The sequence below is a fragment of the Andrographis paniculata genome, unplaced genomic scaffold (assembly GCF_009805555.1).
Source record: "Andrographis paniculata isolate CXL003 unplaced genomic scaffold, ASM980555v1 Contig79END, whole genome shotgun sequence".
Lineage (NCBI taxonomy): Eukaryota > Viridiplantae > Streptophyta > Magnoliopsida > Lamiales > Acanthaceae > Andrographis > Andrographis paniculata.
Window position 1 is genome coordinate 1,536,851 of NW_026137616.1, and position 27,747 is coordinate 1,564,597.

General features: G+C 36.7%; 7 protein-coding genes across 12 annotated transcripts; 4 read left to right on the forward strand and 3 right to left on the reverse strand.

Moving 5' to 3' along the window:
- Positions 1-89: 89 nt before the first annotated feature.
- LOC127240176 (probable beta-1,3-galactosyltransferase 14) lies at positions 90-3,696 on the forward strand. Its single transcript, XM_051258695.1, has 7 exons — positions 90-816; positions 1,145-1,297; positions 1,377-1,459; positions 1,587-1,686; positions 2,816-2,929; positions 3,092-3,234; positions 3,355-3,696. The coding sequence occupies exons 1-7, from the start codon at positions 473-475 to the stop codon at positions 3,447-3,449; spliced, it is 1,032 nt and encodes a 343-aa protein (XP_051114652.1). The 5' UTR covers positions 90-472; the 3' UTR covers positions 3,450-3,696.
- Positions 3,697-3,952: 256 nt separating this feature from the next.
- Positions 3,953-7,090, reverse strand: LOC127240177 (ubiquitin-conjugating enzyme E2 35). The gene is made up of 8 exons (XM_051258696.1): positions 6,916-7,090; positions 6,749-6,776; positions 6,202-6,288; positions 5,751-5,809; positions 4,946-4,987; positions 4,799-4,872; positions 4,466-4,563; positions 3,953-4,262 (listed from the first exon to the last, which is right to left on the reverse strand). Exons 1-8 carry the CDS (start codon positions 6,949-6,951, stop codon positions 4,225-4,227), a joined length of 462 nt encoding a protein of 153 aa, XP_051114653.1. The 5' UTR covers positions 6,952-7,090; the 3' UTR covers positions 3,953-4,224.
- Positions 7,091-8,071: 981 nt separating this feature from the next.
- LOC127240407 (phosphoenolpyruvate carboxylase-like) lies at positions 8,072-12,754 on the reverse strand. The gene is made up of 10 exons (XM_051259079.1): positions 12,584-12,754; positions 11,536-11,924; positions 11,364-11,448; positions 10,933-11,155; positions 10,672-10,775; positions 10,503-10,590; positions 10,046-10,200; positions 8,919-9,917; positions 8,450-8,836; positions 8,072-8,359 (listed from the first exon to the last, which is right to left on the reverse strand). The coding sequence occupies exons 1-10, from the start codon at positions 12,752-12,754 to the stop codon at positions 8,072-8,074; spliced, it is 2,889 nt and encodes a 962-aa protein (XP_051115036.1).
- A 1,300-nt stretch (positions 12,755-14,054) lies between these two features.
- Positions 14,055-15,886, reverse strand: LOC127240577 (peptide-N4-(N-acetyl-beta-glucosaminyl)asparagine amidase A-like). Its single transcript, XM_051259318.1, has one exon. The coding sequence runs from the start codon at positions 15,834-15,836 to the stop codon at positions 14,097-14,099; it is 1,740 nt and encodes a 579-aa protein (XP_051115275.1). The 5' UTR covers positions 15,837-15,886; the 3' UTR covers positions 14,055-14,096.
- A 4,266-nt stretch (positions 15,887-20,152) lies between these two features.
- On the forward strand, positions 20,153-24,454 carry LOC127240497 (protein FLX-like 1). 5 transcript variants are annotated; one of them, XM_051259212.1, is made up of 6 exons: positions 20,153-20,492; positions 20,844-21,515; positions 21,602-21,765; positions 23,448-23,548; positions 23,670-23,781; positions 24,045-24,454. In XM_051259212.1, exons 2-5 carry the CDS (start codon positions 20,908-20,910, stop codon positions 23,757-23,759), a joined length of 963 nt encoding a protein of 320 aa, XP_051115169.1. In that variant the 5' UTR covers positions 20,153-20,492; positions 20,844-20,907; the 3' UTR covers positions 23,760-23,781; positions 24,045-24,454. The 5 variants fall into 5 exon arrangements, with proteins under 5 accessions (XP_051115169.1, XP_051115171.1, XP_051115170.1 ...); XM_051259214.1 differs by having other exon boundaries at positions 20,847-21,515; XM_051259213.1 differs by having other exon boundaries at positions 20,153-20,401.
- A 140-nt stretch (positions 24,455-24,594) lies between these two features.
- On the forward strand, positions 24,595-26,922 carry LOC127240496 (receptor-like serine/threonine-protein kinase At1g78530). Of its 2 annotated transcripts, XM_051259211.1 has the most exons (5): positions 24,595-24,731; positions 25,583-26,084; positions 26,170-26,430; positions 26,508-26,641; positions 26,721-26,922. In XM_051259211.1, exons 2-5 carry the CDS (start codon positions 25,610-25,612, stop codon positions 26,895-26,897), a joined length of 1,047 nt encoding a protein of 348 aa, XP_051115168.1. In that variant the 5' UTR covers positions 24,595-24,731; positions 25,583-25,609; the 3' UTR covers positions 26,898-26,922. The 2 variants fall into 2 exon arrangements, with proteins under 2 accessions (XP_051115168.1, XP_051115167.1); XM_051259210.1 differs by lacking the exon at positions 24,595-24,731 and having other exon boundaries at positions 25,518-26,084.
- Positions 26,923-27,131: 209 nt separating this feature from the next.
- Positions 27,132-27,747, forward strand: LOC127240500 (major pollen allergen Ole e 10). Its single transcript, XM_051259217.1, has 2 exons — positions 27,132-27,459; positions 27,571-27,747. Exons 1-2 carry the CDS (start codon positions 27,132-27,134, stop codon positions 27,594-27,596), a joined length of 354 nt encoding a protein of 117 aa, XP_051115174.1. The 3' UTR covers positions 27,597-27,747.

Below are 27,747 nucleotides of genomic sequence, written 5' to 3' on the forward strand. Positions count from 1 at the left end.
TTTATTTCAAAATATAATTGAAATGAAAATGTCTGCCATTTTCAATAAACAATTTTAAGCTGAGGAAGTGACGTGGTTTTCAATTCTACATCTCTCCTCTTTCAACCAGTGGGTGTCTGTTTGTCTCTCTCTCTCTTCTTCAAGAAAGAGAGAGGAAAATTCGAGGGATTGCAATTGCATTGCCTTGCCTTTGCGCATAGATTCGTTGTTAAGGTAAGTCTGGAATGGACTCCTTAACTACCACACATCGTTTCAACGCAGCAATTTAGGCGATTCGCGGATCGGGTCACCATCGAGCAGAAGAAGGAACATCTGAATCAAGAATAGTGAGAGTTCAAATCTGGATCAAGAATCTGCGCTTGTTATATTCCCGAGCAAATTATCAGGCATTCGAACGTCGATTAGGTTTTTTTTTTTCTTGGATTTTCCATCGGGATTGTCTTTCAATTGGTTTGAGAGACGTAGCTGGAAAATGCCATCGTCTCCCAAGTTATTCTACGCGCGTCCATCGACCTACAGCCGCAGATCGACTGTCCTGATTCTCTGTGCTCTGATCGGTCTGTTTGGATTGTTCGGGATTATCTCCTTTTCCCGGCACGGCCTGGAGAAGAACTGCAAATATGGGAAGCCCTTATCAGTGTCAGTGACCTGGGACAGATCTTCCACTGGTACTGGGAGTACAGACAGTTCAGCTGAGGGGCAAAAGCGTCACAAAGTAATGGGCTTTGTGGGGATTCAGACCGGATTTGGATCCACAGGCCGGCGCAGATCTTTGCGGCAGACTTGGTTTCCATCAGATCATCAGGGACTGCAAAGGTATATATATATATATATATGTATATGTACACGTATATGCATATATTTTTTCCCATTGGTTATGGAATATAATGCTCCTTGCCTTTCTATTTCGTCATGTTTTTGGCTTATTATGTGTTTGATTGGCCTGCTTTTTGGTAGGCTTTTCGCCATTTTTGTTTCTTTTAATAATGGATTGAGGTTGGATGTACTGTCATTTGAGCTCTTTTGTTGTTGTTTGACCTTAAACTGTGGAAAGAAGTTTGGTTTTTCCAACAATTTGAATTGTATTCGACATGTGCATAACTTCAGCAATTTGTTTTGTTACTCACTTGGAATTGAATCGTAGGCTAGAAGAAAGCACAGGTTTGGCTTTCAGATTTGTGATTGGTAGAACCAAGGATAGTTCGAGGATGTTGGCTCTTAAGAAGGAGATTGCTGAGTATGATGATTTCCTTCTTCTAGACATTGAAGAGGAGTACAGTAAGCTCCCGTATAAAACGTTAGTTCCAGCTTATCAGAAATGGATTGCACTGGCACTCCTGATGTATGATTTACTCTTGACTTTTGTCTTTGTACAGCTTAGCTTTCTTCAAAGCTGCTTATGCTCTTTACGAGGCTGATTTTTATGTGAAAGCTGATGATGATATATATTTACGGCCTGGTAAGTATGTGATTTTTGGAAGATGGCATAGGCTTAAAGAATGATTTTACCTCAACTTTTTTATATGAATTTTTGTACTATCTGTCTCTGCATTTTCTAATTTAGCTGTTGTTTGGTCATTGGGCAGATCGCCTTTCCCTTCTTATAGCTAAAGAACGTTCTCATCCCCAAACATACCTTGGATGCATGAAGAAAGGTCCTGTGTTTACAGATCCAGGGCTAAAATGGTTTGTTTCGTTTTGTTTTTATAAGACCGTATTTGTTAGTGCTTCTTATAAGGATATTGTTTTGTCATTTGTTGTCAATTAACTTGAATGCTGAGGTTTGGAGTTTTGAAGACAATAACAATTTTGTCTTTACTTGAAATTGAAACTTATATGGAAGATAAGATATATTATGTCCAGCATTCACTTAGACCTAATTTGAAGTTCATTTGAGGAGTAAATAAGATGCAGATTGTGAGTTGTCGGTTAATGCATTGCTTTACTAATTGATGATCATGTGGAGGCTGCTCTGACAAAATCATAGAATTTATATTTATCTGTTACACAATATTAGAATTTAATACATTCAAAGATGCATGAAAATGAGAGTATTAGCTGGAAAGATTGATATATAGATGATAGGAAGTTAAAGACAGATTATGGGAGAGGAAGTAATAAGAGAGTAGAAGATGGGGAAAAGAACTTTTAGAGTATAAAAGCATGCATATTATTTCGAATAAAATCCATTAATTTGAATTTTGATTTTCAATTTATTCATCTTTTGAGTTTGATGGATTGATTAAAACTCACACAAGATTTATGCGAGGCTTGAGGTTGGTAGTCCTGAGATATTATATTGCAATCTCAATTCTTTTTTCCACTTTAAATAAGTAGTATTCTGTTGGCAATTATTCTATATCCAATCCTTCTGATGGTGTTGAAAAGTATGATGTCCCTTGTAAATTTTTATACAATCAAAAGATGGATAAAGTTCGTGATAGGACATTGGAGGGAAGATATTATGGAAGAAAACGCAACTGGGGGACAGAAGATGGGAGAATAAGAATATTAGATAGAGAGAGTTAAAAGTAGTTTATATATTTGCTGCTTAACCTTTCTACTATTCTTCCTTTTGCATTTATCAGCAGAACAATATAAAAATTTGGGAATGAACATTGTATGTGCTCTAAACATTACGAATTCCTGTCTGAATTTCTACAATAACTCTAATAATGATGTTGTTGTCATGGGAAAGCATTCTCCGTTCGGTTCTTGTATGAAGATTGGAGCAGTGTAGCTGTTTGAACTTGCACAAAATACATTCAAGGGAAAATTATTATAGTTTTTACAATGAGTTATTGAATCCTTACAGGTATGAACCTCTTTCACATCTGCTCGGAAAGGAGTACTTTCTTCATGCTTATGGTCCGATATATGCTCTTTCAGCTGATGTCGTTGCAAGCTTGGTTGCCTTACGAAATGACAGGCTAGTAATTTCCTCGGCTCGTATTTTAATATGCCTCTAGATGTTCTTTTATTGTATCACTGTCATGAAACTTTTTTTTCTTACCTTTTGAATTTGTTTCTTCCTTAATCTTTTCTGGTAACCCTTTTGACATATGGTGTGTATTGTATGTACGATCTACAGTTTCCGGATGTTTAGCAACGAAGATGTAACAATTGGTTCATGGATGCTGGCAATGAATGTCAACCATGAAGATAGTAAGAAACTATGTAAAGCAGAGTGTACGTCGTCATCCATTGCTGTGTGGGATATTCCCAAGTGTTCAGGTATATGCATATGCTTGCTTCATTGCATTACAAGTCTGTGGATCATTTGTAAAATTGAGGGAACATTGCTTTTTAGCCATAGAATTAGTGGTGACTGTTTCAACTTTTTGACATCTTAAGGACTTTGCAAGCCTGAGAAGAAGATGTTGGAACTCCATGCCCAAGATATTTGTTCCAAAAGCCCGACTATTCCACCCGATGAAGATGATGAGTAGCGTGCCCGTTGAGCGTACTTTGTTAGTCCTCCTCATACGTACGTCCATTTTCTCTAACTTGCTTGCAGCGGACCGGGCTGTCTTGTTTAGGTAGAAACTGAATTTTGGGGTTTGGGGGTTCCAAACTATCATATTTTGTAGCAAACATTTTCAATTCTTTATATGGAGTATAGTGCAACTTTTACCACACAATGAAAAAATGATTTCAGAAAGCAGCAAGGAATGCATTGAAATTAATTGTTTCTTAATTGGCTTAAGCTTTTATTAATTCCCGTTTATTGAATTTAACAACAAACCCAAAACTATATATGATTGACCTTTGTTGTAGTAAGTAAATAAAAATTCATTTAACCAATAAGTACAAGCCCATTAGCAACTAAAACTAAGAGCAGATAAGCACCTACTAACTCTTGTAAAATATTTTTAAAAGTAAAAACTGTTTTATTATTTAAAGCATGCAATGTTCAATATAAAAACCAAAATATATTTAAAACAACAGCACAGGAATAAAAAATGATGTCCAATAAGTAAAATAAGCATGGTAATAACAGAGATGAAAATAGTGCTTGCTTTTATAGGCATTGCACTTCTTGCATGACCGTTTAAAACATGAAACCAAGTCGGGTAGCCGTAAAGGCAAACTATAGTTAAGTTTGTTGCAACCTATCAGAATAATATTTCTTCCAGCTTCTGCAAACCTGTCTTCCCATCAGTAGAATACAATTTTTTCACCTTTTTTAGATAAGATAAGACGAAACCTGGGTTTCATGTTACTTTAGGCGCCACTTGCATACAGACGCGTCCACTCTTTAGCTGCAGGATCATTAACCAACCCAAATAAAATAAGTAAGCACGATGACACATGTAAGGGTTTCATATATCTGTTAAAGGCACTTGTGGAACTTGTAAAGAAAACACTTGTGCATGTTGCTGAATTTGGACTTTTTTATACTCTCAGAAAATTAGAAAATTTGGTGAATTCTTACAGTAGTACTATAATGAGTTTTACACAATACCTGTTTCAACAGCTTCAGCCTCATTTGATTTCCAATGCTTGGCAATGTTCTCAGATAGGGGATCATCAGGATTCGGAGCACTCAATAGTGCTTGAATGCTGAAATTAAGCAACAGCATTAGTGAGAACAAAAAAAAAAGGTGAGAGGCATCTGCAGTGCAAACAGGAAGGTCCCAATATATTCGTCAACCAGATCCATATGCTAGTAAACAAAATCAGATATCAGGTCAAATTAATAAGGTGCTTAATTGAGGCATTAATGGAATCACAGCCATAACGTACACATGGTGAGTACTAAATGCACAAAAAACATCTACTAGATAGAAATCAGTACCTCAAAAGTACAGTCCTAATCTGAAGAGCAGGGCTCCATTTGTCCTTGAGAATATCCAGGCATATCCTACCAAGCTGGAAAATTATTTCATCAGCTGGCTTGTAAATATTGCACAGGCAGGCAGTGAAAAAGAAAGAGGTAACCAACCTTATCAATGTTAGGGTGGTAAATTTTGGTAAGGAAACGAACCTGTTGGCAATATCCAAGAAAATAGTTACACATGAATCATCAGTTCCACAAGTACAAATTCTCCATATGAATGTATTTTGCATGCAAGCATGACAGACCAACATATTTGCATAGGCATAAGTGTTAGAAGTTCTAATATTAGTCCAAATAATAGCTAATCAACAAATCCATGGTATACCATACTCATTTTTCTAGTAGTGATGAATAACAACTTTATAATGACATTGGTGTAAGTGCATTCACAATATACCACAAAAAATGCCAAGAGTAAGAATAATAGGCGTGATTTGGAAGCGTGAGCTGAGTGAAACTCAGATGATTAAGGTTGATTTGGAATTTTATTTTGAGTTTCAAGATTTTTTTTCCAGAAGTCTTCGTTGAGAATTTAAGTGAACACAAATTGAGGTTTGCCTCAAGCGAAGCATTCTTAGCTCCATTTAATGCACATTTTAGTATTCTTTTACTTATCAATAAGCTCAACCTGAAACCTAACTATAGTAGCAATATAATCCTTTAATGAAATGCTGTTAGAAACACAAACCATATAGTGGAATCTCAACCAAGAGTGCCACAAAGCAGAAATGTTTGCAAGATAAGAAACTCACTACCAAACGGAGAAGACAAAAACAATGAAGTCACAACTGATGCTATTAAATGATTTTAATCATAAGACGGGCAATCCAGGGGCAAGGAGACAAATATATTGCATCTAACTCCCATGAAGTGTACAACAAAATTGAATTCACAGCATATGTTAAGATACCTTAGGAGCAGCCATTGGGTATTCCTCAGGTAAAAACAACTCCAGCTTAAAAACACCTCCTGCAAAGTAAGAAGAATAATATAAAGAAATAAACATAAAATACCGAGCCACTGGAAAAAGAGAAAACAAAACTGAAAAGAACAACCTCCGCCCCCTATACATATATACATGGCATTAACAAATGAAAATGCTGTAGGGGTTGCTCAGTTGGCAGGCTGGAAGTGAAATTGAAGTTGAAATTATATCTGTTATTGTAATGGGATTCAGTTCAAAACCACCCAATTTGTTCAGGAATGACAGATTGCCCAAACTATTCATTCCCAAAGGCTTAGTAGTTGGCCAAAACATTAGGCAAAGGTCTTAAAAACATTTCATCATTCTCAAACCATATAACCAAGCAACCTTAAATCTCATTCCCATTCAGTCAACAAAAACAGCTAGTACAAATTACCTTCATAAGGAGATTGGGTAGGACCAAGAATCATAACATTGAAATAACGCATATTATCTTCTGATGGAGATGCACTTATTCCTGGGGCTGTACCAGTACAATTAAACTGTCAATAACACTAACAACAACAGATTAGGATTTCAAATAATTTCATAGGTTAACCCTCGTTTTGATTCCAAGCAACCGTCTGAAAATACAAAAGGTAGGCTATCATAAATGAATTTGTGGGAGCCCATACCAACTTTGCAAATAATCTGAACAAGATAAAGATCAAGCTGGAAACTTGAACAGGAGCCAAATGTATATAATCAAGATTCCATGCTCCAGAGAAAGAATTACAGAAACATCTGACATCAAACCCTACCACTTTTTACCCAAAATCAGCTTTATTTGCAAATCAGTAGATTGAAACCAAAAAAGGCGTTCCTTTGTAATATCTCACCAAACCAAGGCATCCGGTTATCCAGCGATCATAACCCTCAATTTACAATCGAAATTATAAGTATTTTTTAATCGGGGGTAGGTCTGCGATTGAAGTGTGTTTTACCTGGTTCGCTTAGAAGACGCTGCGTCTCCTATTTACGACAAAGAAATTCAATAAATCAGCCGAGCAGAACAATCAAAACAAATCGGGTATTACAAATTTCAAACCCTAGGGTTTACAAAAGGAGCAAAAGAGGAATCGGCAGCGGAATGCAAAGATCGTGATTATACCTTGATGATCCTGCGCGGTAAATTGCTGTTGGCCATGGGGATTGAATTTGCAGAGCTTCGTTTTCCTCCCTCAATCCTTTGGCGAGCCGCGTCGCAGAGGTAACGCTAACCCAAAAAAGGGTTTTTTCTCTCACTACAAAGTGGGAAATGATCTGTCCAACTACAGGCCATATTTTTATTTTCGTTTCATATTTATATTACAAATAAACAAACAAAATTTTACTAATAAATTGCAGTCCATCGTTTTCTCTATCGTCAACGCCCAATAGTAATAAATCGAAATACGATTCGCCCTACCCTACCCTACCCTACCCTACCCTAATCCCTTCTTCTTCTTCATCTTCTTCTTCGACGATTGGTTTCGTCGCGGAAATCTCTGCTAACATTGTAATATTCCTTCCCTTCACTATGGTGTAAACAGAAGTGTTTGTGACATTCTTTATAGTGTTTTGCCATCTGCAAAATTAATTAATGGCAGAGGAGACGAAAATGTTCATCAAATAACTTATCAGTCACAACCGGCTCGATAAGACAACCCTCCATTTGAAAGTGCGTTGGAGTAATTTTTTTCTATGAATCTTTTAAACGGATTTCTGAAATTTTAATATTTATTTTTGTTAATTTTTATAAAAACTTTTTACAAAACACAACATTATTTAATTTCAAATAAAAATCAATTTTTTTCAAATACAATAAAAAAGAACCGACATACCCATACTGTTTGGAAATAAATAAATAAATAATATATATCTTTAATATCTTTAACTTTTAATTGAGATATTATTTAGATTCTCAAACAAACTCTCTTTTCATTTTTATTTTAAATATTAAGGATATGTTCCTTTTGTCAAAAATAAATTTTTATTATTATTATTTTATTTTCATAAAATATCTCATCATACATTTATCAAATTTATTTATTTAAAACTCATATAAAGAAACATAGCCTACATTTTATTTAAAACTCATCTAAAGAAACACCTAGGAGGAAAGCCTCTAGTAATTGACAAACACATGAACAATGTCTTACATCTTGGGGGAATGGGCTGAAGTTACCACCCCATCATACACAGCAAAATTAAAAAAAAAAAAATAGAAAAAGAAAGGGAGGAATCCACGAGCAAATAATAAATGAAACATAATGCAGGAGACGCCATCAGCCAGTGTTCTGCATTCCAGCAGCAATTCCCTTCATGGTTAGAATGAGAGTGTCCTCCAATCCTGGTGCATACTCACTTGTGGGATTCAATGCCACAAGTTCAGCAGAAGCTGGCTTCGAGGTATTCGATTCCGTGCGTTTCAGCTTTGTGCTTTGCTCTGGATCACGGATGTTCTTCAGTGTGTATGCCTGGCACACATTCAATGTGGTGATGTAGGAGTCGCGCAGGCGAAGCCGTTGCTTCAGGTAAGGGTTGCCTTCGAGAAGATCTTTGTGCCCGGCAATCTATCAAGTGGAATTGACACAATTCAGTTCATCTGCAGCAGCAATTTTCAGATCACCAGATGTAGTAGTAGTTACATGAGAATGGTTTACCTGGAGCAGGAGATTCTTGGTTTCACCGTAGTTGGATCTTAGTCGATCCCCAAGCTCCCACAGGTCTTTGGACACTAGGAGCTTGTCGTATAATCCAGCAATGTTGGAATCTCCCTTGGCGAACACCATTTCGACTAAGTCAATAGTGACTCTAAAGAAAGGCCATTGATTGTACATGTCTTGCAGCATTTGGAGATTGCTCTTGTTCTTGTCAATCGCGTATTTGAATGCCGCGCCAAAGCCTAGCCATACTGGGAGATGAAATCTTGTCTGTGTCCAGGCAAAGATCCATGGAATGGCTCGTAGTGTCTCGATGCCACCACTCGGCTTCCTTTTTGATGGACGGCTGCCAATGTTCATTCTGCCATACTCCAACTCAGGTGTAGCCTATTCATATAAAAACACTGATATCATAATGTGTTATAGGAAACTAGAAATGGAAAATTTTGAATGTTTCTTGGCCACTTACAAGGCGAAAATACTCAACAAACCGAGGCTCCTTGAACACAACAGATCGATACTCCTTAGTGGCAGTAACAGCGATTTCATCTAAGAGTTTACGCCACTCCGGTTTAGGGGACACCGGAGGATGCATTCCATGTTCTAGTGTAGCAGCAGTATATCGCTGCAGTGTTCTGAAGCACAAGTGTTCCTCCCCAAAAGATTGCTCGATGACTTCTCCCTGAACCGTGACCCGAAGAGATCCCTGTATAGTATCCGGCGGTTGAGACAATATAGCCAGGTGAGTTGGGCCCCCTCCTCTTCCAACAGTCCCACCTCGTCCATGGAACATTGTCAGCTTCACACCATACTGCTTTGCTACTTTTATGAGTTCCTCCTGAGTCTTGTACATCTGCCAGGCTGCTGATAATCTGCCAGCATCTTTACCCGAATCCGAGTATCCAATCATGACTTCTTGCTTACCGTCGATCCTTTTTTTGTACCAGTCGATTGAGAATAACCGAGAAACTACAGCAGGAGCGGCCTCTAAGTCACCTAATTTCTCAAAGAGTGGAACGACTCTTAAAGGCTGAGTCATATGGCATTCACGCTGCAGAAGCTCGACGGCTAACACATCAGATGGTGTAGTGGCCATTGAAATGATGTAGGCACCTAAGCAATCCGGCGGGAGTTCTGCCAACACGTGGAACGTGTCCAGAACTTCGGCAATTTCTTCGGTTTTTGGGAGATCAGGCCCGAAGAGAGGACGTCTTCCGCGGAGTTCAGACAAGAGCCATTCCTGCTTTTGATCTTCTGACCATTCCTTATAGGAACCTATGCCCAAGTGTTTCGTTATGGCATCAATGACATCAGTATGCCTGTCTGACTCTTGCCTGATGTCGAGCCTAACAATTGACAGCCCAAATGTTGAAACTTGACGTAGAAAATCTAGAAGGCTACCGTCAGCTATTACACGGTCTCCACACTCGCACAGAGACCTGTAGCAGAGTTCAAGAGGTGCCAACAACTGCAAGAAAATGAAAATGCATGCAGTGACAGTATTAACAGCATAATGTGATCCAGGACTAATATCACATATAGTCTGAAATGCATGCATTAAAAGGAATTGTGACAAAATATGAAGAGAAAGTAAACCTCTTCAACACTTGTGTACGTAGCCTCTTCTGGGATGTCACTCACACCAAAAGCTAATAAATAACGAGCACGCTCACGGGTCTCATAGAGCTTATCCCTAACTTCGCCAAGAATGACTCGGTAAGGCTCATTTGATGGAATTGTCTTCCAAAATTCTGCATGACAATGAGAGAGAGAGAGAGAAAAATAATGTGTGTAAAAGTTAAAGATTTGTTTTCTTTTGTGTGATGGTGATGGTGATGGAAAATTTATAGTTAGCCACAATATTTGATTCTAAACTAAGGCTGAGGTGAAATCCTACACCTTGTTTGATTATGGCAAAGTTTGTGTAATGGCTTAGGTATTTGTCATGAAAAAGAATACTACTCGAGTACAAAAAGAACCATACTAGAGCAACTGAAAGTAATTGAATATAAAGCAACATAAGTTTCAATATGCACAACCCTTTGATGATTACCAATGAAGTGTTTTGAGTCTCCCCTTGGAGACCTGTGGAGCTCATCAGCTCGCGTACGAAGCTCATCATTGCAGCGCCACATTGACAACTGAAAAAGGCAATTGAGATATGTGCGAAGCAAATGCATTCAAGGCTACAACTGGATGCAAAATATTGAAATAAATTATACCTCAAACATGAGTTCCTCAATTTGAGAGAAGTACATGTTAGCAGCCATCATTCTGGCCAATAAACAGACATCCCTTGTGACCTCAGGAGTTACTCTTGGATTGCCTTCGATCATACACAAAGTTTTAGTAAATGATCTTTAAAAACTTCTACTAAAGGTGACGAACTACTAGAGAAGCCAAATCGATCTGATTTCTATAACTCATGCAAGATGGAGAACTATGAAGGATAATGTGTACATCTTTGAGGTAAGAAAATATACCATCACGGTCACCACCCATCCATGAAGAGAATTGAATTATACGTGCATTATATGGAACACGTTCATTAATCCCTATGTTCTTCAATGCTGTATCAACACGGCGCAGAAAGCTGGGTACGCCATTCCATATTGTTTCCTGAAAATAACTCATGCCTGCCCTCATTTCATCTTGGGGTGTTGGCTGAGTCCTTCTTATCTCATCAGTTCGGAAAGCAGCTTGAATCTGAAAGTAAATACAAACAAACAAATCACGTATACAATCAACTAATCCTACTTTAATCACTCAACAAACACTTAAAAAGGTAGCTCCTGGTGGTGTCCAGCCATCACTTCAAGTTCTTAACTTCTCCAAAGGTAAATAAAAACATCAGTGAAAGTTTTAAGAAACAAATAAATGTTTATATGAACTAATATACAAACTCATCATTTACCTCCCTCTGCAGAGCCAGGTCAAGCTCTTGTTTATCATCAGGTGTAATGTCTGTCTTATATAGTTTGGATAAGCAATTCCGAATTCTGAATGAGGAAGATTCAGGCCACGCATCAATTGAAGATCTTAACCATAAAAATTAAAATAATGCTACACACATTACAGAAACCCACCTTCCATGCTTCTTGAGCAAGGAGCGTCGTATGGATTGAGTAGGATGGGCTGTAAGGACAAGATCCACTCTTTGATTCTTCAATGCCTCAAAAACTTCCTGAGGGGACTTTTTCATATCAACAACGAGTCTCTTAAGAGTCTCTTCTATGTCTGATTCAGTTGTTGCATTGTCCTCATCGGTATAGTCTCCTTTCTTCTTGTTTCGCCGGCGCTGAGCAATCTGAACCTCTTCGGCCAAGTTGGCCAAGTTAAGCATGTGAGAGAAGGATTTTGAAACAACAATTGAATCCCCTGCATCCAAACTTGTCAACACATTTCCAAGCTCATCTAGCTTTTTAGGATCACGGCTTCTTTCATACTCAGCCGAAAGCTTATAAAGGTCTTGCACCTAAATTAAAGAGTGCAATTATAGAATGTCATTTATTCATATCGTCAAAAGATCCATTGTCAACTAATTACATACATCAATCACCAAAACTAGTAGTGAGTGGAACTATACAAACTTCTATACACACCCGAACATTTAAAATTTGTGATTAAAACGTGGTTTCCTACAGCTCTTTTTTTATCATCTCCCTCTATTTATTTTCGAAGATGGTAAAAACAGATGATGAAAACAAACAAATATGAGACTCCATAGACGATCAATCTCACCAGACCACTGGGAAAACAAGGAAACATTCAATCTATTTTGCTGCATTATCAGTTCAATTTGATTTCACCACAGAATCCTTCCTTCAAAAGCTCTATTGTAGACTATCCTCTACACGGGAGACTATTGAATATGATACACACACAAGTGTATATATATATAATCTAAAAGAGAGACAACAACAATATCATCCACAAGGAATAATATAGAGTTCAAATGGAGCAAAAATACGTGAGTTCAAACAACTCATACATAAAATACTTAAGGTCAGCTACAGTCAATCAACTAGCAATATAAGCATCAGCAATAAAAACAATCCAAACATCAAAATCAATCAACGAACGCCTGAATCAAATTAAATTCTAGCAGATGAATCCCAAACGTAAAATGTTTACCGTCTTCCGGAGATCGTCCCCATGCAAATCCTGAACAATATCGAGAAAGCGATCCAAAAGCAACGCATCATACTCAACGAGCTTATCGTCCTCGGACACTTTCCCAGGGGCCAATTGCCTCAGCTGCGCGTCGATGGACGATGCCGTCTTCCCCGCATCCTTTGATGCCATACCGACCGCAACGCAACGTACCAAATTAACACCCTAACTGCAAATAGACTGCCTTGGAAAATCAAAACATGTCCGCTTTTTCAAGCATTGTTTGAATCTTCCATAAGCTGATGGATTTGGCTGAGACCATCGCGGAACGACGTTAATATGTGACATTCTTCGGAGTGAGAATCGCGATCCTAAGAAAATGCTAAGGTCATTTCTAAATATAGACGAGGAATAAGTTTAAAGTATGTTTTCTCCGAAAAATCAAATAATTAAAAAATTATAGTCAAATAGTATTATATTTAAAATTTATTTTTTTTAGCGTAAAAAGTATTGTTTTATTGAAAAGCTGAGGAATTCAAAGTGGAATAAACATTGGAAAGAAGACACACACCCATGTATATATACGTCCATAATTATTTATTGTTGCATTCTCAAAATATATAAAAAACATACAAGTTAAAATTACATAAAATAAGATAAGAGAATCGCCTGCTATTATTATAATTAAAATAATAATAATAATAATGATTAAAAAAAAAGTTATAGTAAAAGTACTATATATTAAACTATTTTCTTTAGCAATAATGAATTTTCTTTTTTTTTTTTATTTTAGATGATAGAATATACTTATATATTTATATATATATATATAATATTAGTATACTTAAAATAACATCTAAACAAAAATTATTGATATTTTATTTCAAATCAATTTTAAAATACAATCAAATAAATTCATGATATTAAAGATTATACAAATATACCTTTTTTTTAATTATTCTTTCTTTCTTTTAATTAGTAATTGTATGAATTGTCATGATATTTTTAATTACTCAAAAAACAAATTAAGATTTTTTCAAAAAAAAAAAAAATTAAAATAATAAAATAAAATAATAATTTAATCAAACTAATTCTAATGTTGATAAAATAATACATTAAATAGAAAAATTAAAATAATACAAAATTTTAACATATATTTCAAAGTTATTTATTTTTATATATAAAATCAAACACTATTGTATTATACTATTAAAAAAGTATAATTTTGTTTACCTTTACATTTTTTATTTTTTTATTGTCATTCCCACATCATATAAATATATATATATATATATATTAAATGTATAATTTTTTACTTTTTTAATCTTAATTGATCACTATATTTTGTTATTATTACTAATTGATCGCTATATTTTGTTATAAAAAAGCATGGTAACATTAAAAAAAAAATAATTAAATTAAATTTAAGAAAATAGAGGGTCACCAAATTTACAGTTATATAGAAATGAGAGAGATAGATAAATAAGCTTTTTATTCATAATCATAGATCATTTCCACTTCCACGAACTCAAAATCAAAACCTGTCACCTCCATGGATCTTGCAGCTCTCACTCACCTTGTCATGGAGAATACTGTAGTTCGAGCTTCGGATCTTCCTGGAATAGCACCACTCATCCCCACCGTAATAATAATCTTGCTCCGTCCTCCCCACCCCGCTCAAATTCTTCCCATTGATAACCAAATATCCATCTCCTCTCTGCAAATTCTTCACTCTGCTAATTGACCTTCCCGACCTCCAAACTCTCTTCCTCTTCTCATCCATCCCCAATGTCACATTAACTGTAATCGCCACTTCTCCATCTCCCCCATCCTTCTCCTCCGAATACGTATACAGACTGTACATGCTGGATGACTCAGAAGAATGCGCCGGCGATGTCGAATTCCTCGCATCCACTTTGCCGGTGGACTTTATCCTCTGATAGAGTATCTCCAAGTTTCCGTCCATCCCTGTCACTATGTTGCTCCGGTACTTCAGCTCTTGCCGCGATTCGGTAGTGACGATGCCATGCGAGGATTTCACCGTCCCGGTCGAAGTAATTGACCTAGAGGCCTTGGTGATGAACGATCCATTTGAGGCCTTGAAGTTAGTTTGGAGCGACATGGAGAGAGGAGATGACGAGTGATTTAGGAGCTCACCGGAAGTTTTCTCGGAGTTCGGATCTAACCATACGTGCAAATTTGCGTCGATTAGCCACACGTTCAATGCGTTTGTTACGGTGAAGGAGATGTTGTGAGGCTCCCCGTCCAATAATTTCCCCAAAAATGGAGTGATCTCGACGTCGTAGGTCGGGAGATCGAAGGAACCGATGGCGGTTATTGGCCGCCATAGCAGTGGATTCAAACCGCCGGTGAAGATGACGGAGAAAGGCCAAATTGCGGCGATTACTGCACCGTCCAATCCGACTAGAACCTCTCGGAATGGTCCGTTCTCGTTGTAGTCGTCGGTGAGCCGATTGGCTTTCGTGTACTCCGACGGAAGGTTTCCGTACCAGAACTCGTCGGTCTCGTGGAAGGATACGTAGACTTCCAGCACAGCTCTGTAAGTATTTTGGGGAATCTGCACCAGTTTGCTTCCGTGATCGGTGTAGCTCTGGATATTGAACCACTGGCCGTCGTTCGACGGGAGATTCGGATTCCTCGAGACAGGGATGACCAGAGCGGCGGTGGAATCGGACGATTGGCCGCGGATTTCATCGGCGGGGTAGAAGTGGAATGTCAGATTCACGTGGTAGACGGCGGTGTAGGTGTCGTCGATTAGGTTTCCGAGATAAACCGCCACCGTCTGCTCCTTGGAAAGCACGGAAGAGTACTTGGTGATGTCCTTCTTAACCGTCCAGATAATGCCGGTTTTCGTCGGCTCCGCCGTGCAGCTCCTCAGAATCTCGACGCCGCCGATCCAAACTCCGAAAATCCTGTCGAACTGCCTACCTTTGGCAGTCGCAGTCCATTCGAGGACGATTTTGGAGAATTTCTGGAAATCGGAGGGAGGTTTGTAGTCTGCGGTGACCGGCGGCTTTCCGTAGGTGTCGGCGAATTCGTGTTGAAGGATGAGGTAAGAGTAGGGTTTGGTTTTGGGAAGGGGGATGGGTTTGGTGACTTCGAAGTAGGTTATCGGCGCTGCGGATAACGACGTTGGCTCGGCAACGGGGTGTGATCGGGAAAGCGACGCCCGCCGATTGAGGATTGAGGCGCAAACCGGTGGCGATAGGGTGGCGAAAGCGAGGAGAAGAAATAGGAAGAGAGAGGACGCCATTGATGAAGAAGCTCTGCCGCCGGTGCCGGCGACAGTACGTAAATCTTGCTAATAATTTTTCTACCTTTGAGAGTGATTAGTTGTGGTAGAAGCAGAATAATTTGCTGGTTTATTACTAATTAATTAATCATCATATAATTACTCTTTCCCAAATTATGCGGTGATTTATTTCACTTTCTACGTTTAATGCCATTTTCATATACATTTAGGCCATTAAATTACGTTTCTGTTTGGATAGATTTTTTTTTTTTTTTTTTTTTTTTCCCGAGTTTGGAAGATTTTTTGTTATGGATGAGGCTATGTTTTACTTGAATGTTAATTTTAATTACTATGCAATTTTTATAATTTTTTATATTATAATAATGATTAACTCAAAATCAAAACAGAACTAATAATCGGGTAAGCAAATCCAAACAGTAATTGGAGTTCTTTATAGTTTGTGAATCGTATCAATTTCGTGAAATTTATATGTAAATCAATAAATAATCTTGTTAAGTTTATGAAAATCAAGGTAAATTTATAAGCAAAATTCATGCAACAAGTCATAGCAACTACAACTAAATCGTAATAATTGGTTGCTTGTCTTCGTAGTTTGGTTGGAAATATACATCCAGTGTTGATTTTAAGAAGTCAATGACAAGCAAGTAGCAAAACATGTAAAAAAAAATTTGGAAATGGTTTAGTGTTTTTTAAATTGTGACACATACACAAATAAAATAACTATGACTTGTTAATGAAAATAACCAAATAGAACTAGTATTACATTTCAGATTGAAACCAAACAAGTCATATAGAATTATTTGGAAATGTGTGATTGATAAGCTGCAAAAACTTATAAATCATATAGGCCTATTTGGAAATGTTAAAGAGTGCCTGATTTTGTCATTTGGCTTAACTAATGATCTACGTAAATTGAAAATTACATGCAAGATCATACAATTTGAGACTATTTTATATTTTCGTTCTAACTCAAAGGATCAATATTATCACTTTCATCTATTTTATTAAAGAATATATTTATCTTTGTTATAGTAGAGTAAGCACGTACTAATACCAAAATATCTTATAATTTTTGCAAGAATTACAAATATATCATTTTATACACAATCAATTACATGTAAAGTATAAAAAGTAAAAATATCAAAAAGTATGTTACACACTCTCTTTATTATTACAGTAAAGTAACATATACTAACACTAAAATATAATTCAATTTTTATGTAAATTACAAATATATCATTACACATGAAATTGAAATTGATCTGTATATATAAAATACATAGAATAAAAATATTTAGTTGAACAATAAAATATGATTATTTTTTAATATATTACAATAGCTAAAAGGCCTCTTTTGGATTGTGATGGAAGAAGTATTTTTTTTATTTTTTTTTATTTTTGTGTTTTAACAAAATACTATTTTCGTTCCCGTTCAATTGACACATTTTATAATTAACACGGTAATAATAGTTAATTATGATATTATATTTTTTTTTATGTAATTAACAATATTAGTAATTTTAAAATAAATTCAATACATATATAATTAAAAAAAATTAGAATATCCATTTAAACATTTTAAAAATTATACCACATTATGGAGAGAGAGGACGCCATTAATGAAGAAGCTCTGCCGCCTGTGCCGGCGACTGGGTGTGTTTGTTTGGAAGTTTGGATTTTAAGTTGGGATTCGAATAGTTAAAATTTTAAATTTGAATAGTTGTATGATGTGATATAAATAGGTGTTGATGTGATATTTTGAATGTAAAATTGATTTTTAGTATAATATAAAAAAATAAAAAATAGATGTTTGATTTGATATTTTTAAGGAAAAAAATTGGATGAATAGTGTAAATCCAATCCAATGTCCCAAACAAACACACCCTAAGTAAAACTTGCTTCTACCCTTAAGAGTGATTAGTTGTGGTAGAAGCAGAATAATTTGCTGGTTTATTACTAATTAATTAATCATCATATAATTACTCTTCCCAAATTATGCGGTGATTTATTTCACTTTCTACGATGTAGATAAAAGGTTGTGTTATTTTAATAAATACAAACTTTGTACAAATTATATTTGATTTGAATTTAAAGCGGGTCATATTTTTTAAACTAATCCTTTGATTTTCCTTCCGGGTCGATTTATTTTCCAACTTGGTTTTTTATGACTTCTTTAATTCGAAAAGGTTTAGTCTTCAGTTTGACTTTTTCGGTTTTTTGAGGGTTTTGGTCTCCGTCCGGGCAATTTGATCGTCAGCTTTGGATTTGATGTCTTTTTTTAGACGATCCGAGACTTTGATCTTTGATTTGACTTTGCCGCTTTTGGAGGACTTTGGTCTCCGTGTTGGCGATTTGTTCATCGTATTTGGATTTGTTGTCTTCTTTGGACGATCCGCGACTTTGACATTTGTTTTGGCTTTGCCGCTTTTGGAGGACTTTGGTCTCCGTATTAGCGATTTGATCATCGTCTTTGGATTTGTTGTCTTCTACGATCCGCGACTTTGACATTTGTTTTGGCTTTGCCGCTTTTGGAGGACTTTGGTCTCCGTATTGGCGATTAGATCATCGTCTTTGGATTTGTTGTCTTCTTTAGACGATCCACGACTTTGACCTTTGCTTTGGCTTTGCCGCTTTTGAAGGACTTTGGTCTCCACGTGGGCGATTCGATCGTCGGCTTTGGATTTGATGTCTTATTTAGACGATCCGCAACTTTAATCTTTGGTTTGCCTTTTCCGCCTTTTGGAGAGCTTCGGTCTCCGCGTGGGCGATTCGATCGTCGGCTTTGGATTTAATGTCTTCTTTCGACGATCCGGACTTTGATCTTTGAGGAGGTAGATTTGGTGCTCCGTAACGCTTTTGGTGGCATGTCCCTTTGACTTTTGGATCGAAGAAGGCCGAGTTTGCGCCTTTTATGAAGAACTCGATGAACACTTCGAAGCTTTGATAGAAACTTTGAAGACCTTCCCTTGGCTTTGACGAATTCCTCGACGGCTTTGAGAGCTTTGATCATTCCTCCGGCTTGGACATACGACAAAGAACGTTAACTTCATCGATTCGTCAACCAATATTGGGTCATTTGTCCAAATTAGTGACTCTCGACGAAGAACGCTTCGAAGGACACGAAGAACATGAAGAGAGAGTCTAGAGACTTACCCCTTTGCTTGAATCCTTGATGCAACTTCGGTGTCTAATGAATTGGCCAAGACTCCTATTTATAGGGCAGGGTGGCCTTGGCTTCCTTTTCGGATGGTGCCACTTGTGGAAAGATTTTATAATCTTTCGTTTTCCATCAGATGCTGCTTTTCATTGTTGACGGATTTGATTGTGCACCTTCCTTTCTCGTCAAAATCTTCTTATCATTGTCTTTTTTGAAATATATTAATTTATATACTTTATTTATTGACAAGATTAATTTATTTTGCTGCCAAATTTATTATGACTTTATTTATGCACGTAATATTTGTATGATATCTTACATTTTAAGCATATTTTTGCATTAATGGTTGATATTTATTTTACAAAAATTAACATATGTGCATAATTAAATACCATATATTTATTTTATTAGAATTTTATTTTCTTCCATGATATTTAATTGATTTTAGACATATATTTTTAGTGTCTACATAAGTTTAATGCCATTTTCATATACATTTAGACCATTAAATTAAAAAAATATATGCAATATGAATATTATTTTATAAAGAACAAAATTTTATATAATTCAAATAATGAAAAATTTTAAAGGTAGATAAATAAAGAAACACACCCAAGATAATATATTTTCTATCTGGGTGTGTTTGTTTGGGAGATTGGATTTTCAATCCACTGTTCATCAAATTTTTTTCCTTAAAAAACATCAAATCAGACACATATTTTTTATTTTTTATATTATACTAAAAATCAATTTTACATTCAAAATATCACATCAACACCTATTTATATCACATCATACAACTATTCAAATTCAAAAATTTTACTATTTAAATCCAAACTCCCAAACAAACACACCTCTCGTATATTTTGTCTATATTACTATCACTTCAGATACTTTAATTCAAATAAAATATAATTAAAAATATATTAATAAAAATAATTATTATATAATAAATATAATTATAAATTAAAATTAAAATAATAAATTAATTTAATTAAAATTAAAAAAATTATAAATTATAAAATTTAAAATATAATTAAAATATATATAAAATAAAAGAAATTATTATGCGGGACACAGAAAAGTGAAGGAAGATAGTTATTTTATTAGGGACGAATGGAGTATTAACCAAATAACAAAGCTTTAAAACCTTTATGAAACAATAAACAAACACACCCAAATTCCAATGGCCAATATTTGCAATTTGATTTTTAATTTATAGAAAGCAAATGGCAATTTATTTGGGTGCAACCTTATTCTGAAATTAGGGTTCTTGGAATTCTTTTCCCGTTTGGCAACAACGAACGGTGCGGTTTTCCCCTGCATCCAAACTGATTCTCTGGCTTGCTTCCCACTCGTCCGCGGGTTAATCATTTTTTCCCGTTCAGAATGCTGTACCTTCCATTAGGTTGCTGTGTTTCTGCTTCATCTGTCATATGGATTGCGTGTTATGTAAAAGCTTGTTCTTTCTCCAGTGTTTATACTTCTCCCTAATTCCGGTATTCTGTTAGTTTTTTCGTTTTTTTGTCTATTTATTTGTGAATATGCATCTGGGATTCTTTGCTGGAACACCCGTTTTTGTATAGCCATATTAGTTATCTGATTGGATTTACTCGTATTCGATACTGTATGGTTTTCATCTGTTTATCTCTGGGTTACGGAATGAAGTAATAATTTCGTTTGATACACTCCATAATTATATTTCCTTTCTCTTGCATCTGTTTGGTTGCTGATCCATTTTGCCGTGTCATTTCTTGTAAAAATCATCATTTATCTTAGAAATTGGATTTTATTCAGAGTTCTTTGTTAGCAAGACTAATTTGGGGAGCATATTCTTCTCTTTGATGTAGAAGCTCTTTTAGCTTGAGTTACACAAAGGATCAACACAGCCAAATATACCAAAAGAAAAAAGTAATGTCTGGAAGAAATCGAGGGCCTTCGATTCCCACCAAAGGAGGTGCCCGCGGTGGTCCTCACCACCTGCCTATGTATGAACCACCCTTTGCCAGAGGGTCCCATGGGCAACACCCTCCAGTACGTGAAGATATGAGGGAGGCCCATTATAGTTTGTCTGGCTCCAGGCAGCGCCCTCCGCACCCTGCAGCCATCATAGAGGAGAGGTTGGCAGTTCAACACGATGATATCCAAGCCCTGCTAGTCGATAACCAAAGGTTGGCTGCAACTCATGTAGCTCTTAGACAGGAATTGGAAGCTGTTCAGTATGAACTTCAGCGTGCTGACAATTATGGACGGACATTGCATTCCGAGAAGGACGCAAAAGCAAGGGAACTTTATGAGAAATCTGTTAAATTAGAAAACGAACTTCTTGCTGCCAATGCTATGAGATCAGAGCTTATGAAGGTGAATATGGATATTAAAGAATTAACTGCCGCAAGGCAAGATCTTACTACACAGGTCCAAATGATGACTCATGATTTAGGTAGAGTTACATCAGACCTTCAACAGATTCCAGCAATTAAGTCCGAAATAGAAGGTTTGAAGCAAGAGCTGGAGCAAACCAGGCATGGATTCATTTTACTGCTTGTATAGACACATATGTTTATTTTATGCGGTAGTGCATCGTTGTGATTGTATTTCTATGTAACAGGGTGGCTACTGAGCATGAGAAAAAGGCCTTCTCTGAAAGTTTTGAACATGGTAAAATGATGGAGGGCAAATTAGTCACAATGGCCAGAGAGATGGAAAAACTTAGGGCTGAATTGGCTAACGCTGGAAAGAGAGCTCATGTAGCCAAACCAGATCTAAACCCAGGTATTAGTCTTTATAAAAAATTTGGGTGCACAAATTATGTTTTGAGTTTTGGAAGGTTTTCATTTTTGTTTTCCTTTCGTTCATTTTTGTATCATATTCTTTACCTTGATATTGAAAATTGTATATTGGATCTCAGGGAGAGTATATAGGAAGAGACTGCAATCTTGCTTGTGCATAGTTCTCTCATTTATGTCTATACGCTCATCACAGTTTTAGTTAGATTTTCCAAGGATTCAAACGAAACAACTGCATTATACATCCTTCTGATTATTAACTGATGTCCGGCTGCACAGGATGAACATTACTAGTCATTTGGAATTTTATCCTCTATGACTTACATGCTAGAGCATTGGGTATTATCATTTGGTTCCCTCAGAAAGTGAATAAGCTTATGTCATTCTGCTTTGTTCAACTATGCAGACACAATATTGCATGTTCTTTACTTCTTTCATATTTATATCGTTTATGCTACTGCAACTTTGTATAGCACTATGAGTCATTTCCTTTTATTCCTATCATGACATGCTTGTTAGTGTGCTAAGTATAGTCTCACTAATTCACAAGAATTTGAAATGACTAAATCTAGACAAGATACTATGGATTAAGGTTGTGTACTTCAGATTAGCATGAGGATATTGGAACACTTGAGACATTATATGAACAAATAATTAAGCAATAAAATGATCAATTCAATAGGGAAAAATGTAGGCTATTGGCAAAGTGAAAACGTAGACCAACTTGAAGGAAATAGAAGGATTGAGTGAGGCTTCACCTTAACGACAATTGGTGCTGACTGAGAAAGTTGTTTGAAAAAATCCAAGTCATCTGAGAGCACCAAGCCGTATAAAAGACAGAAGTGTTTGCTATAATATCCTAACAAGCTTATGAACCCCTAAACCATTTGGGAATGCAAATCCAATAGCCCATTAATAAACTCATGAGCATAGAAAGCATTGCCCATTAAAAACTCTTTATGAGCAAAAATATTGTGGTCACAATTCAATTCCAAGCAAGAAAAAACTGTTTCAAACTTCAGTCACTGATTTGACACTTAGTTCCATCCTTGTGTGTGTGTGTGTGTTTACAGTGGCAGCCCTATTTGTCAATGGGTCTTGACATGCATCTCTAGTAAGAATATAAGAAACATGTAACATGGATAACTTTTACTTGTTGCTTTTGTAATTTGGTGTGTGCGAGTTCTGTAAGGCGGCTCATAAGCTCCTTGGTTGGTAGGGATACGCTAGCTTCTTATTTGTTGATTAGGTGGAGATCTTGTAAGCTACTTGTTCAGGTAGAGACCCTGGAATGAACTTAACTAATCAAACTTGGTTTTAAATAAGGTGGCTCTGCAATGAGAAAATGCATGTATTACAATCGGAAATCAACATGCAATTATAAGGTACCCACATACTTTAGCTTGTCAGTTGTCACTAGCCTTTTGGAAGTTTGTACTGCACGTGGAAGATTTACATCATGTCATGATCGGTATGCTTCAATGATGATTGTCTTATAACTGTGTTTGTGCATGTCAGGAGTTTCTTAGAACAATGGAAACTACAGTTTTATAATCAAAGTTTGATTCATCATTATATTATAGAAGTTAGATGATGCTTTCTGCGTTAAGCTAATGATTTCTTTTAATGGTTTACAGTCTGTAAAAGTTGCCTTCCTGATTCTTGCAGGCTTGAATTATAATGTCAATTATGGCAATCCGGATCCTGGGAATCCCTATATCGGTTATGGCATGACACCTACAAACTCGATACATCCTGTAAGTTCCCATGTATGTTCTCTTAGGCACATTTTGTTTAAGAAAGATGATGCCAATTTCAACTGCTGTTCTTTGCAATTTTAACATCTAATACAAAATATTCTAATCAATATTACTGACAATCACACTTCAGGTACCTGCTGGTGCCGAAGGTTATCCTCAGTATGGACCTGGAGCTGGTGCTTGGGGTTCTTATATGCAGCGTACACAAGGCCCCCGATAGTCCATTCTGTACTCCATATGATGTATGTCTTGCTTACTCTGTGCTAAGCTTTTAGCATTTTCTAATAACTACTTGCACGACATACAAACTAAAGAGTTTCACTATTATCATTTTCAAAATGGCTGGGAAGTCAGCCGATTGGTATCTTTTTGTTGATATGATCTGTTGACGCCTTATTAATCCGAGTCAAGTTTGTACCTATTACCCAATATACTCGACTTATCCAGTTTCTATACAACTTTATTAGTCAAAAAGACACCTAACAGAGGCTTTTGTTGTCTTCAGTGTTCCAGATATTAAGGAAGCTCGACTTCTTATCATCGTCCTGGAAACAAAAAGAGTGTCTGCAGTAGATAATGTCATAAGCGTAAATCACTGGAGTTTGCGCACTTGGCACCTCCGGTCCGAGTTGGTATCCCTTGGCTTGGTAAAAGCTATTTTTGTGCAGTTGTCGACGATGAATCCATGGATTCCATTTAACCGGGGGGGAGAAAGTATGATGTAATTCCTATTGCACTACATTTTACGTTTTGAAACCAACGGCTAGGATTGGATTTTATCTGGGCTTGGCTAACAATTACTCTTCATCGTCCACCATTAATTAATTCACTCAATTGGCATGTGAAACTTCTTAGCATCTTACTTTGTAAACACTACACTAACTGAAAGTAATGAAAAAGAAATTGTCTGGCCTGCATCTATGTATCTATTTCTGTATGTGCTCTGTCTGTGTCCAAACACTTTTTTACATTGAAGAATATGTGAGAAAGATTTGTCTGCATGAAGATGATGATCAAAATTAAGATTCTAAAATCATTTCAGGGCTTACAATTTGAAATGATGGGAGGACAGCTGCTGTTGCTACAAAAAGTCTCTTTGGACTTGCACCCAACTTTCACATGATTCATTTGTCAAAGTTTTTGGGTGCATTTATGAACACAAAATAGTCAACTCTGGATTGGGCATCGCCAAGTAATGAAATGTCACATGTTGATTATTATTATGTATATAAGTTTTGTGTAGGCTTTTTTTTGTGCTGTTGAAAGTTTAATGTAAGTGATGATGCATGTCTTCTTCTTACTTAGTCAATTTGGTTTACGGTTACTTATATTCAATATCTCATTTTATTCAAATTTGAATTATTTTTTAATATTTAAATACGTTCAGTTATAACCAGCCAAATCATTTACTGATTGCTATTAAAAGTTGAAACTGTTGTTTTCTTTATCTTTATGGTCTTACTTCTTGACTTGTTAAATGTGAACTATTATTTGTTTTTCCTTTTAAACAGTAAATTGGACTTTTGGATATTCACATATAATAATACATGCAGTTAAGATTGAACCATTTTTTTTTTTAACAAAAAACTATTAGTAGTATTATTTATTCAAAATTCCAAAACTTTCAACACACTATTGAAGTTTTCACATGGTTGAGCTAATAACATCCGTTAATTGAAGGAAAAATAGTAATAATGAAAAAAATTAAAATTATATATAGCCTAAAATACGTTTGGCAAAAGTAAAAATAACAAATAAAATGAGATGGGATTAGTATTAATTAGATTAAAAAATCATGACCCAATAATGGTTTGTGTGTCAATAAAGTGTTAGTGTATGTAGTAATCAATAAAGGGTGCTTAGCTTACTGCTCAGCTTGTGAAACAAATCATCATCGTCAATCAACTACCCACCCACCCACCCACCATACACACAGTTCCCTAATCTCCATCCAACTTCATAAACACATACATATATATATATATATATACACACAAGAAAACTTGTGGTATTTTGATGCCCAGATTCACACTTAATCTGCAGAAGAACCATGACCTGATCTTAAAAACTATGGCTAAACTATGGAGCCTCCCAATGTACATCACAGTATCAGTGGTGGCTTTCGCGGTGTCGAAGATGATCATGGCCTTCCTCTGCTACCGTCGATGGAAACGCAAGCAAATGGTCGTTCAAGACACATTCACAGGCGGGAAGCTCGTGATGTTCCCATCAGCCACGACTAAGTCCCTAAAACCAACCATCTTCTTGAAGAAGACGATGAAGCTGAGCAGCAAGGACGTGATCGGCTCTGGTGGATACGGCACCGTCTACAAGCTCGTCCTAAACGACGTCGTCTCCTTCGCTGTCAAAAGAGTCCACCGGTCGAGCGCTGACCACGACCGAAGCTTCGAGAGAGAGCTCGCCGCCATGGGCGACATCAAGCACCGCAACATTGTAGCCCTCCATGGATACTACACCGCGCCACAGTACAATCTCCTCATCTACGAGCTTATGCCGGCCGGCAGCTTGTATGCGCTCCTCCATGGTAACTAATTATTAAATGATCATCTCACCTAAAAGTTTAATCTTTACGAGGAAAGCAAATTAATTTGGCTGTTTTGATGATGCAGGGACTAATAGTATGGGGAATAAGATGGTTTTGGATTGGCCGATGCGACGGCGAATAGCGATCGGAGCTGCGAGAGGGATAGCTTACCTGCATCACGACTGCATTCCGCATATAATTCACCGCGACATAAAGTCGAGCAACATATTGCTGGATCATAAAATGGAGGCACGGGTGTCCGATTTCGGGCTAGCTACGTTGTTGGAGCCTGATAAGACTCATGTCTCCACATTAGTTGCCGGAACCTTGGGATATTTGGCACCAGGTATTGATGATACAGTAGATGATGAAGATGAATTGTTTGAAACTTTGAATATAATGAATGACGTTGTTGTTGTGCAGAGTATTACGAGACAGGGAAAGCAACAGCGAAGGGAGACGTGTACAGCTACGGCGTCGTATTGCTGGAGCTTCTCACGGGGAAGAAGCCAAACGACGAGACGTTTGTGGAAGAGGGAACTAAGCTAGTGACTTGGGTGGGTAGCACATAGATTAGGATCCATATATATATATATATATTTGTATGGGTATATAATTCATCTGATCTGAGTGCAGGTTAGATCGGTTGTTTTGGAGAAGAAAGAGGAGCATGTGATGGATGGGAGGCTGACGGAGTGCGAATGGCCGGCGGTGGAGGAAGTAAAGCATGTATTTAGCATAGCAGTGATGTGTCTGGAGACAGAGCCAACCAAGAGGCCAACAATGGCGGAAGTAGTGAAGATGCTGTGTTAAGTTATCAGAGGAAGGAAGGAAGGAAGAAATTGTGCTACAAATATATACATTATTAATATAAGGATTTTTATTATAAATTAAGATTTTTATTAATGAAATTGCATTAACGGTCACAGTAAATGTCATTCAATTTGACGCAAAATGAAACCCCCAACTATTTTCCACGGACGTCTTCATTTTTTAGTGCAGCAGCAGCAGCAGGCAGATTCATAAATTAGGGTTACAAAAACGAAGATGAAATCCCCCTTCTTCTTCGTCCTCCTCCTGTTCCTTAACATCGCAGCAATGGCAGCTAATAATAATAACGAAGATGATCAGAAAACGTGGTGCGTCGCAAAGGCATCGGCGGAGGAGAGTGTCCTCATGGCGAACATCGATTACGCGTGCTCGCAGCCTGGTGTCGACTGCGCCACCGTTCTGCGGAAGGGATGCCCCTGTTTCACGCCGGATACGCTCCTCAGCCACGCATCCCTCGCCATGAATCTCTACTATCAGTCCACCGGAAGGAACCAGTGGAACTGCTACTTTGCCAATTCTGGCCTCATTGTCATCACCGATCCAAGTATATATATAATTCATACCTCCTTTATTTCATCAGTTATTGTTCCTCCTTTCAACTTAATTTCTTCTCATTTGATTTAATTGATTGATTGATTTGATTGTTTCATTGCAGGCTATGGCAGCTGCATCTATCAATGATAGCACTTATGTTCATTCTTCCATTCACATATACTATATAATATAGATCATTAACTGCAATAAATTGACATGCTTACTGTTTTGGCTATGGTGGTGAGAATACAAATTCAAATATATATATTTATATATATATATGAGATTACAAACTAAA

Coding starts and splice junctions, on each gene's coding strand:
- LOC127240176 (XM_051258695.1), top strand. CDS start 473: ATGCCATCGTCTCCCAAGTTATTCTACGCGCGTCCATCGACCTACAGC. Junction 1,298..1,376: donor AGTAAGCTCCCGTATAAAAC/GTTAGTTCCAGC, acceptor GTCTTTGTACAG/CTTAGCTTTCTTCAAAGCTG. Junction 1,687..2,815: donor ACAGATCCAGGGCTAAAATG/GTTTGTTTCGTT, acceptor GAATCCTTACAG/GTATGAACCTCTTTCACATC.
- LOC127240177 (XM_051258696.1), bottom strand. CDS start 6,951: ATGGCCAACAGCAATTTACCGCGCAGGATCATCAAG. Junction 6,289..6,748: donor GCGTCTTCTAAGCGAACCAG/GTAAAACACACT, acceptor GTACTGGTACAG/CCCCAGGAATAAGTGCATCT. Junction 4,263..4,465: donor GGCTGAAGCTGTTGAAACAG/GTATTGTGTAAA, acceptor ATGATCCTGCAG/CTAAAGAGTGGACGCGTCTG.
- LOC127240407 (XM_051259079.1), bottom strand. CDS start 12,754: ATGGCATCAAAGGATGCGGGGAAGACGGCATCGTCCATCGACGCGCAG. Junction 11,925..12,583: donor GGGACGATCTCCGGAAGACG/GTAAACATTTTA, acceptor TCTTTAATTTAG/GTGCAAGACCTTTATAAGCT. Junction 8,360..8,449: donor CCAAGAATCTCCTGCTCCAG/GTAAACCATTCT, acceptor TCCACTTGATAG/ATTGCCGGGCACAAAGATCT.
- LOC127240577 (XM_051259318.1), bottom strand. CDS start 15,836: ATGGCGTCCTCTCTCTTCCTATTTCTTCTCCTCGCTTTCGCCACCCTA.
- LOC127240497 (XM_051259212.1), top strand. CDS start 20,908: ATGTCTGGAAGAAATCGAGGGCCTTCGATTCCCACCAAAGGAGGTGCC. Junction 21,516..21,601: donor CAAGAGCTGGAGCAAACCAG/GCATGGATTCAT, acceptor TCTATGTAACAG/GGTGGCTACTGAGCATGAGA. Junction 21,766..23,447: donor CAAACCAGATCTAAACCCAG/GTATTAGTCTTT, acceptor TGATTCTTGCAG/GCTTGAATTATAATGTCAAT.
- LOC127240496 (XM_051259210.1), top strand. CDS start 25,556: ATGCCCAGATTCACACTTAATCTGCAGAAGAACCATGACCTGATCTTA. Junction 26,085..26,169: donor CTTGTATGCGCTCCTCCATG/GTAACTAATTAT, acceptor TTGATGATGCAG/GGACTAATAGTATGGGGAAT. Junction 26,642..26,720: donor GAACTAAGCTAGTGACTTGG/GTGGGTAGCACA, acceptor ATCTGAGTGCAG/GTTAGATCGGTTGTTTTGGA.
- LOC127240500 (XM_051259217.1), top strand. CDS start 27,132: ATGAAATCCCCCTTCTTCTTCGTCCTCCTCCTGTTCCTTAACATCGCA. Junction 27,460..27,570: donor CATTGTCATCACCGATCCAA/GTATATATATAA, acceptor GTTTCATTGCAG/GCTATGGCAGCTGCATCTAT.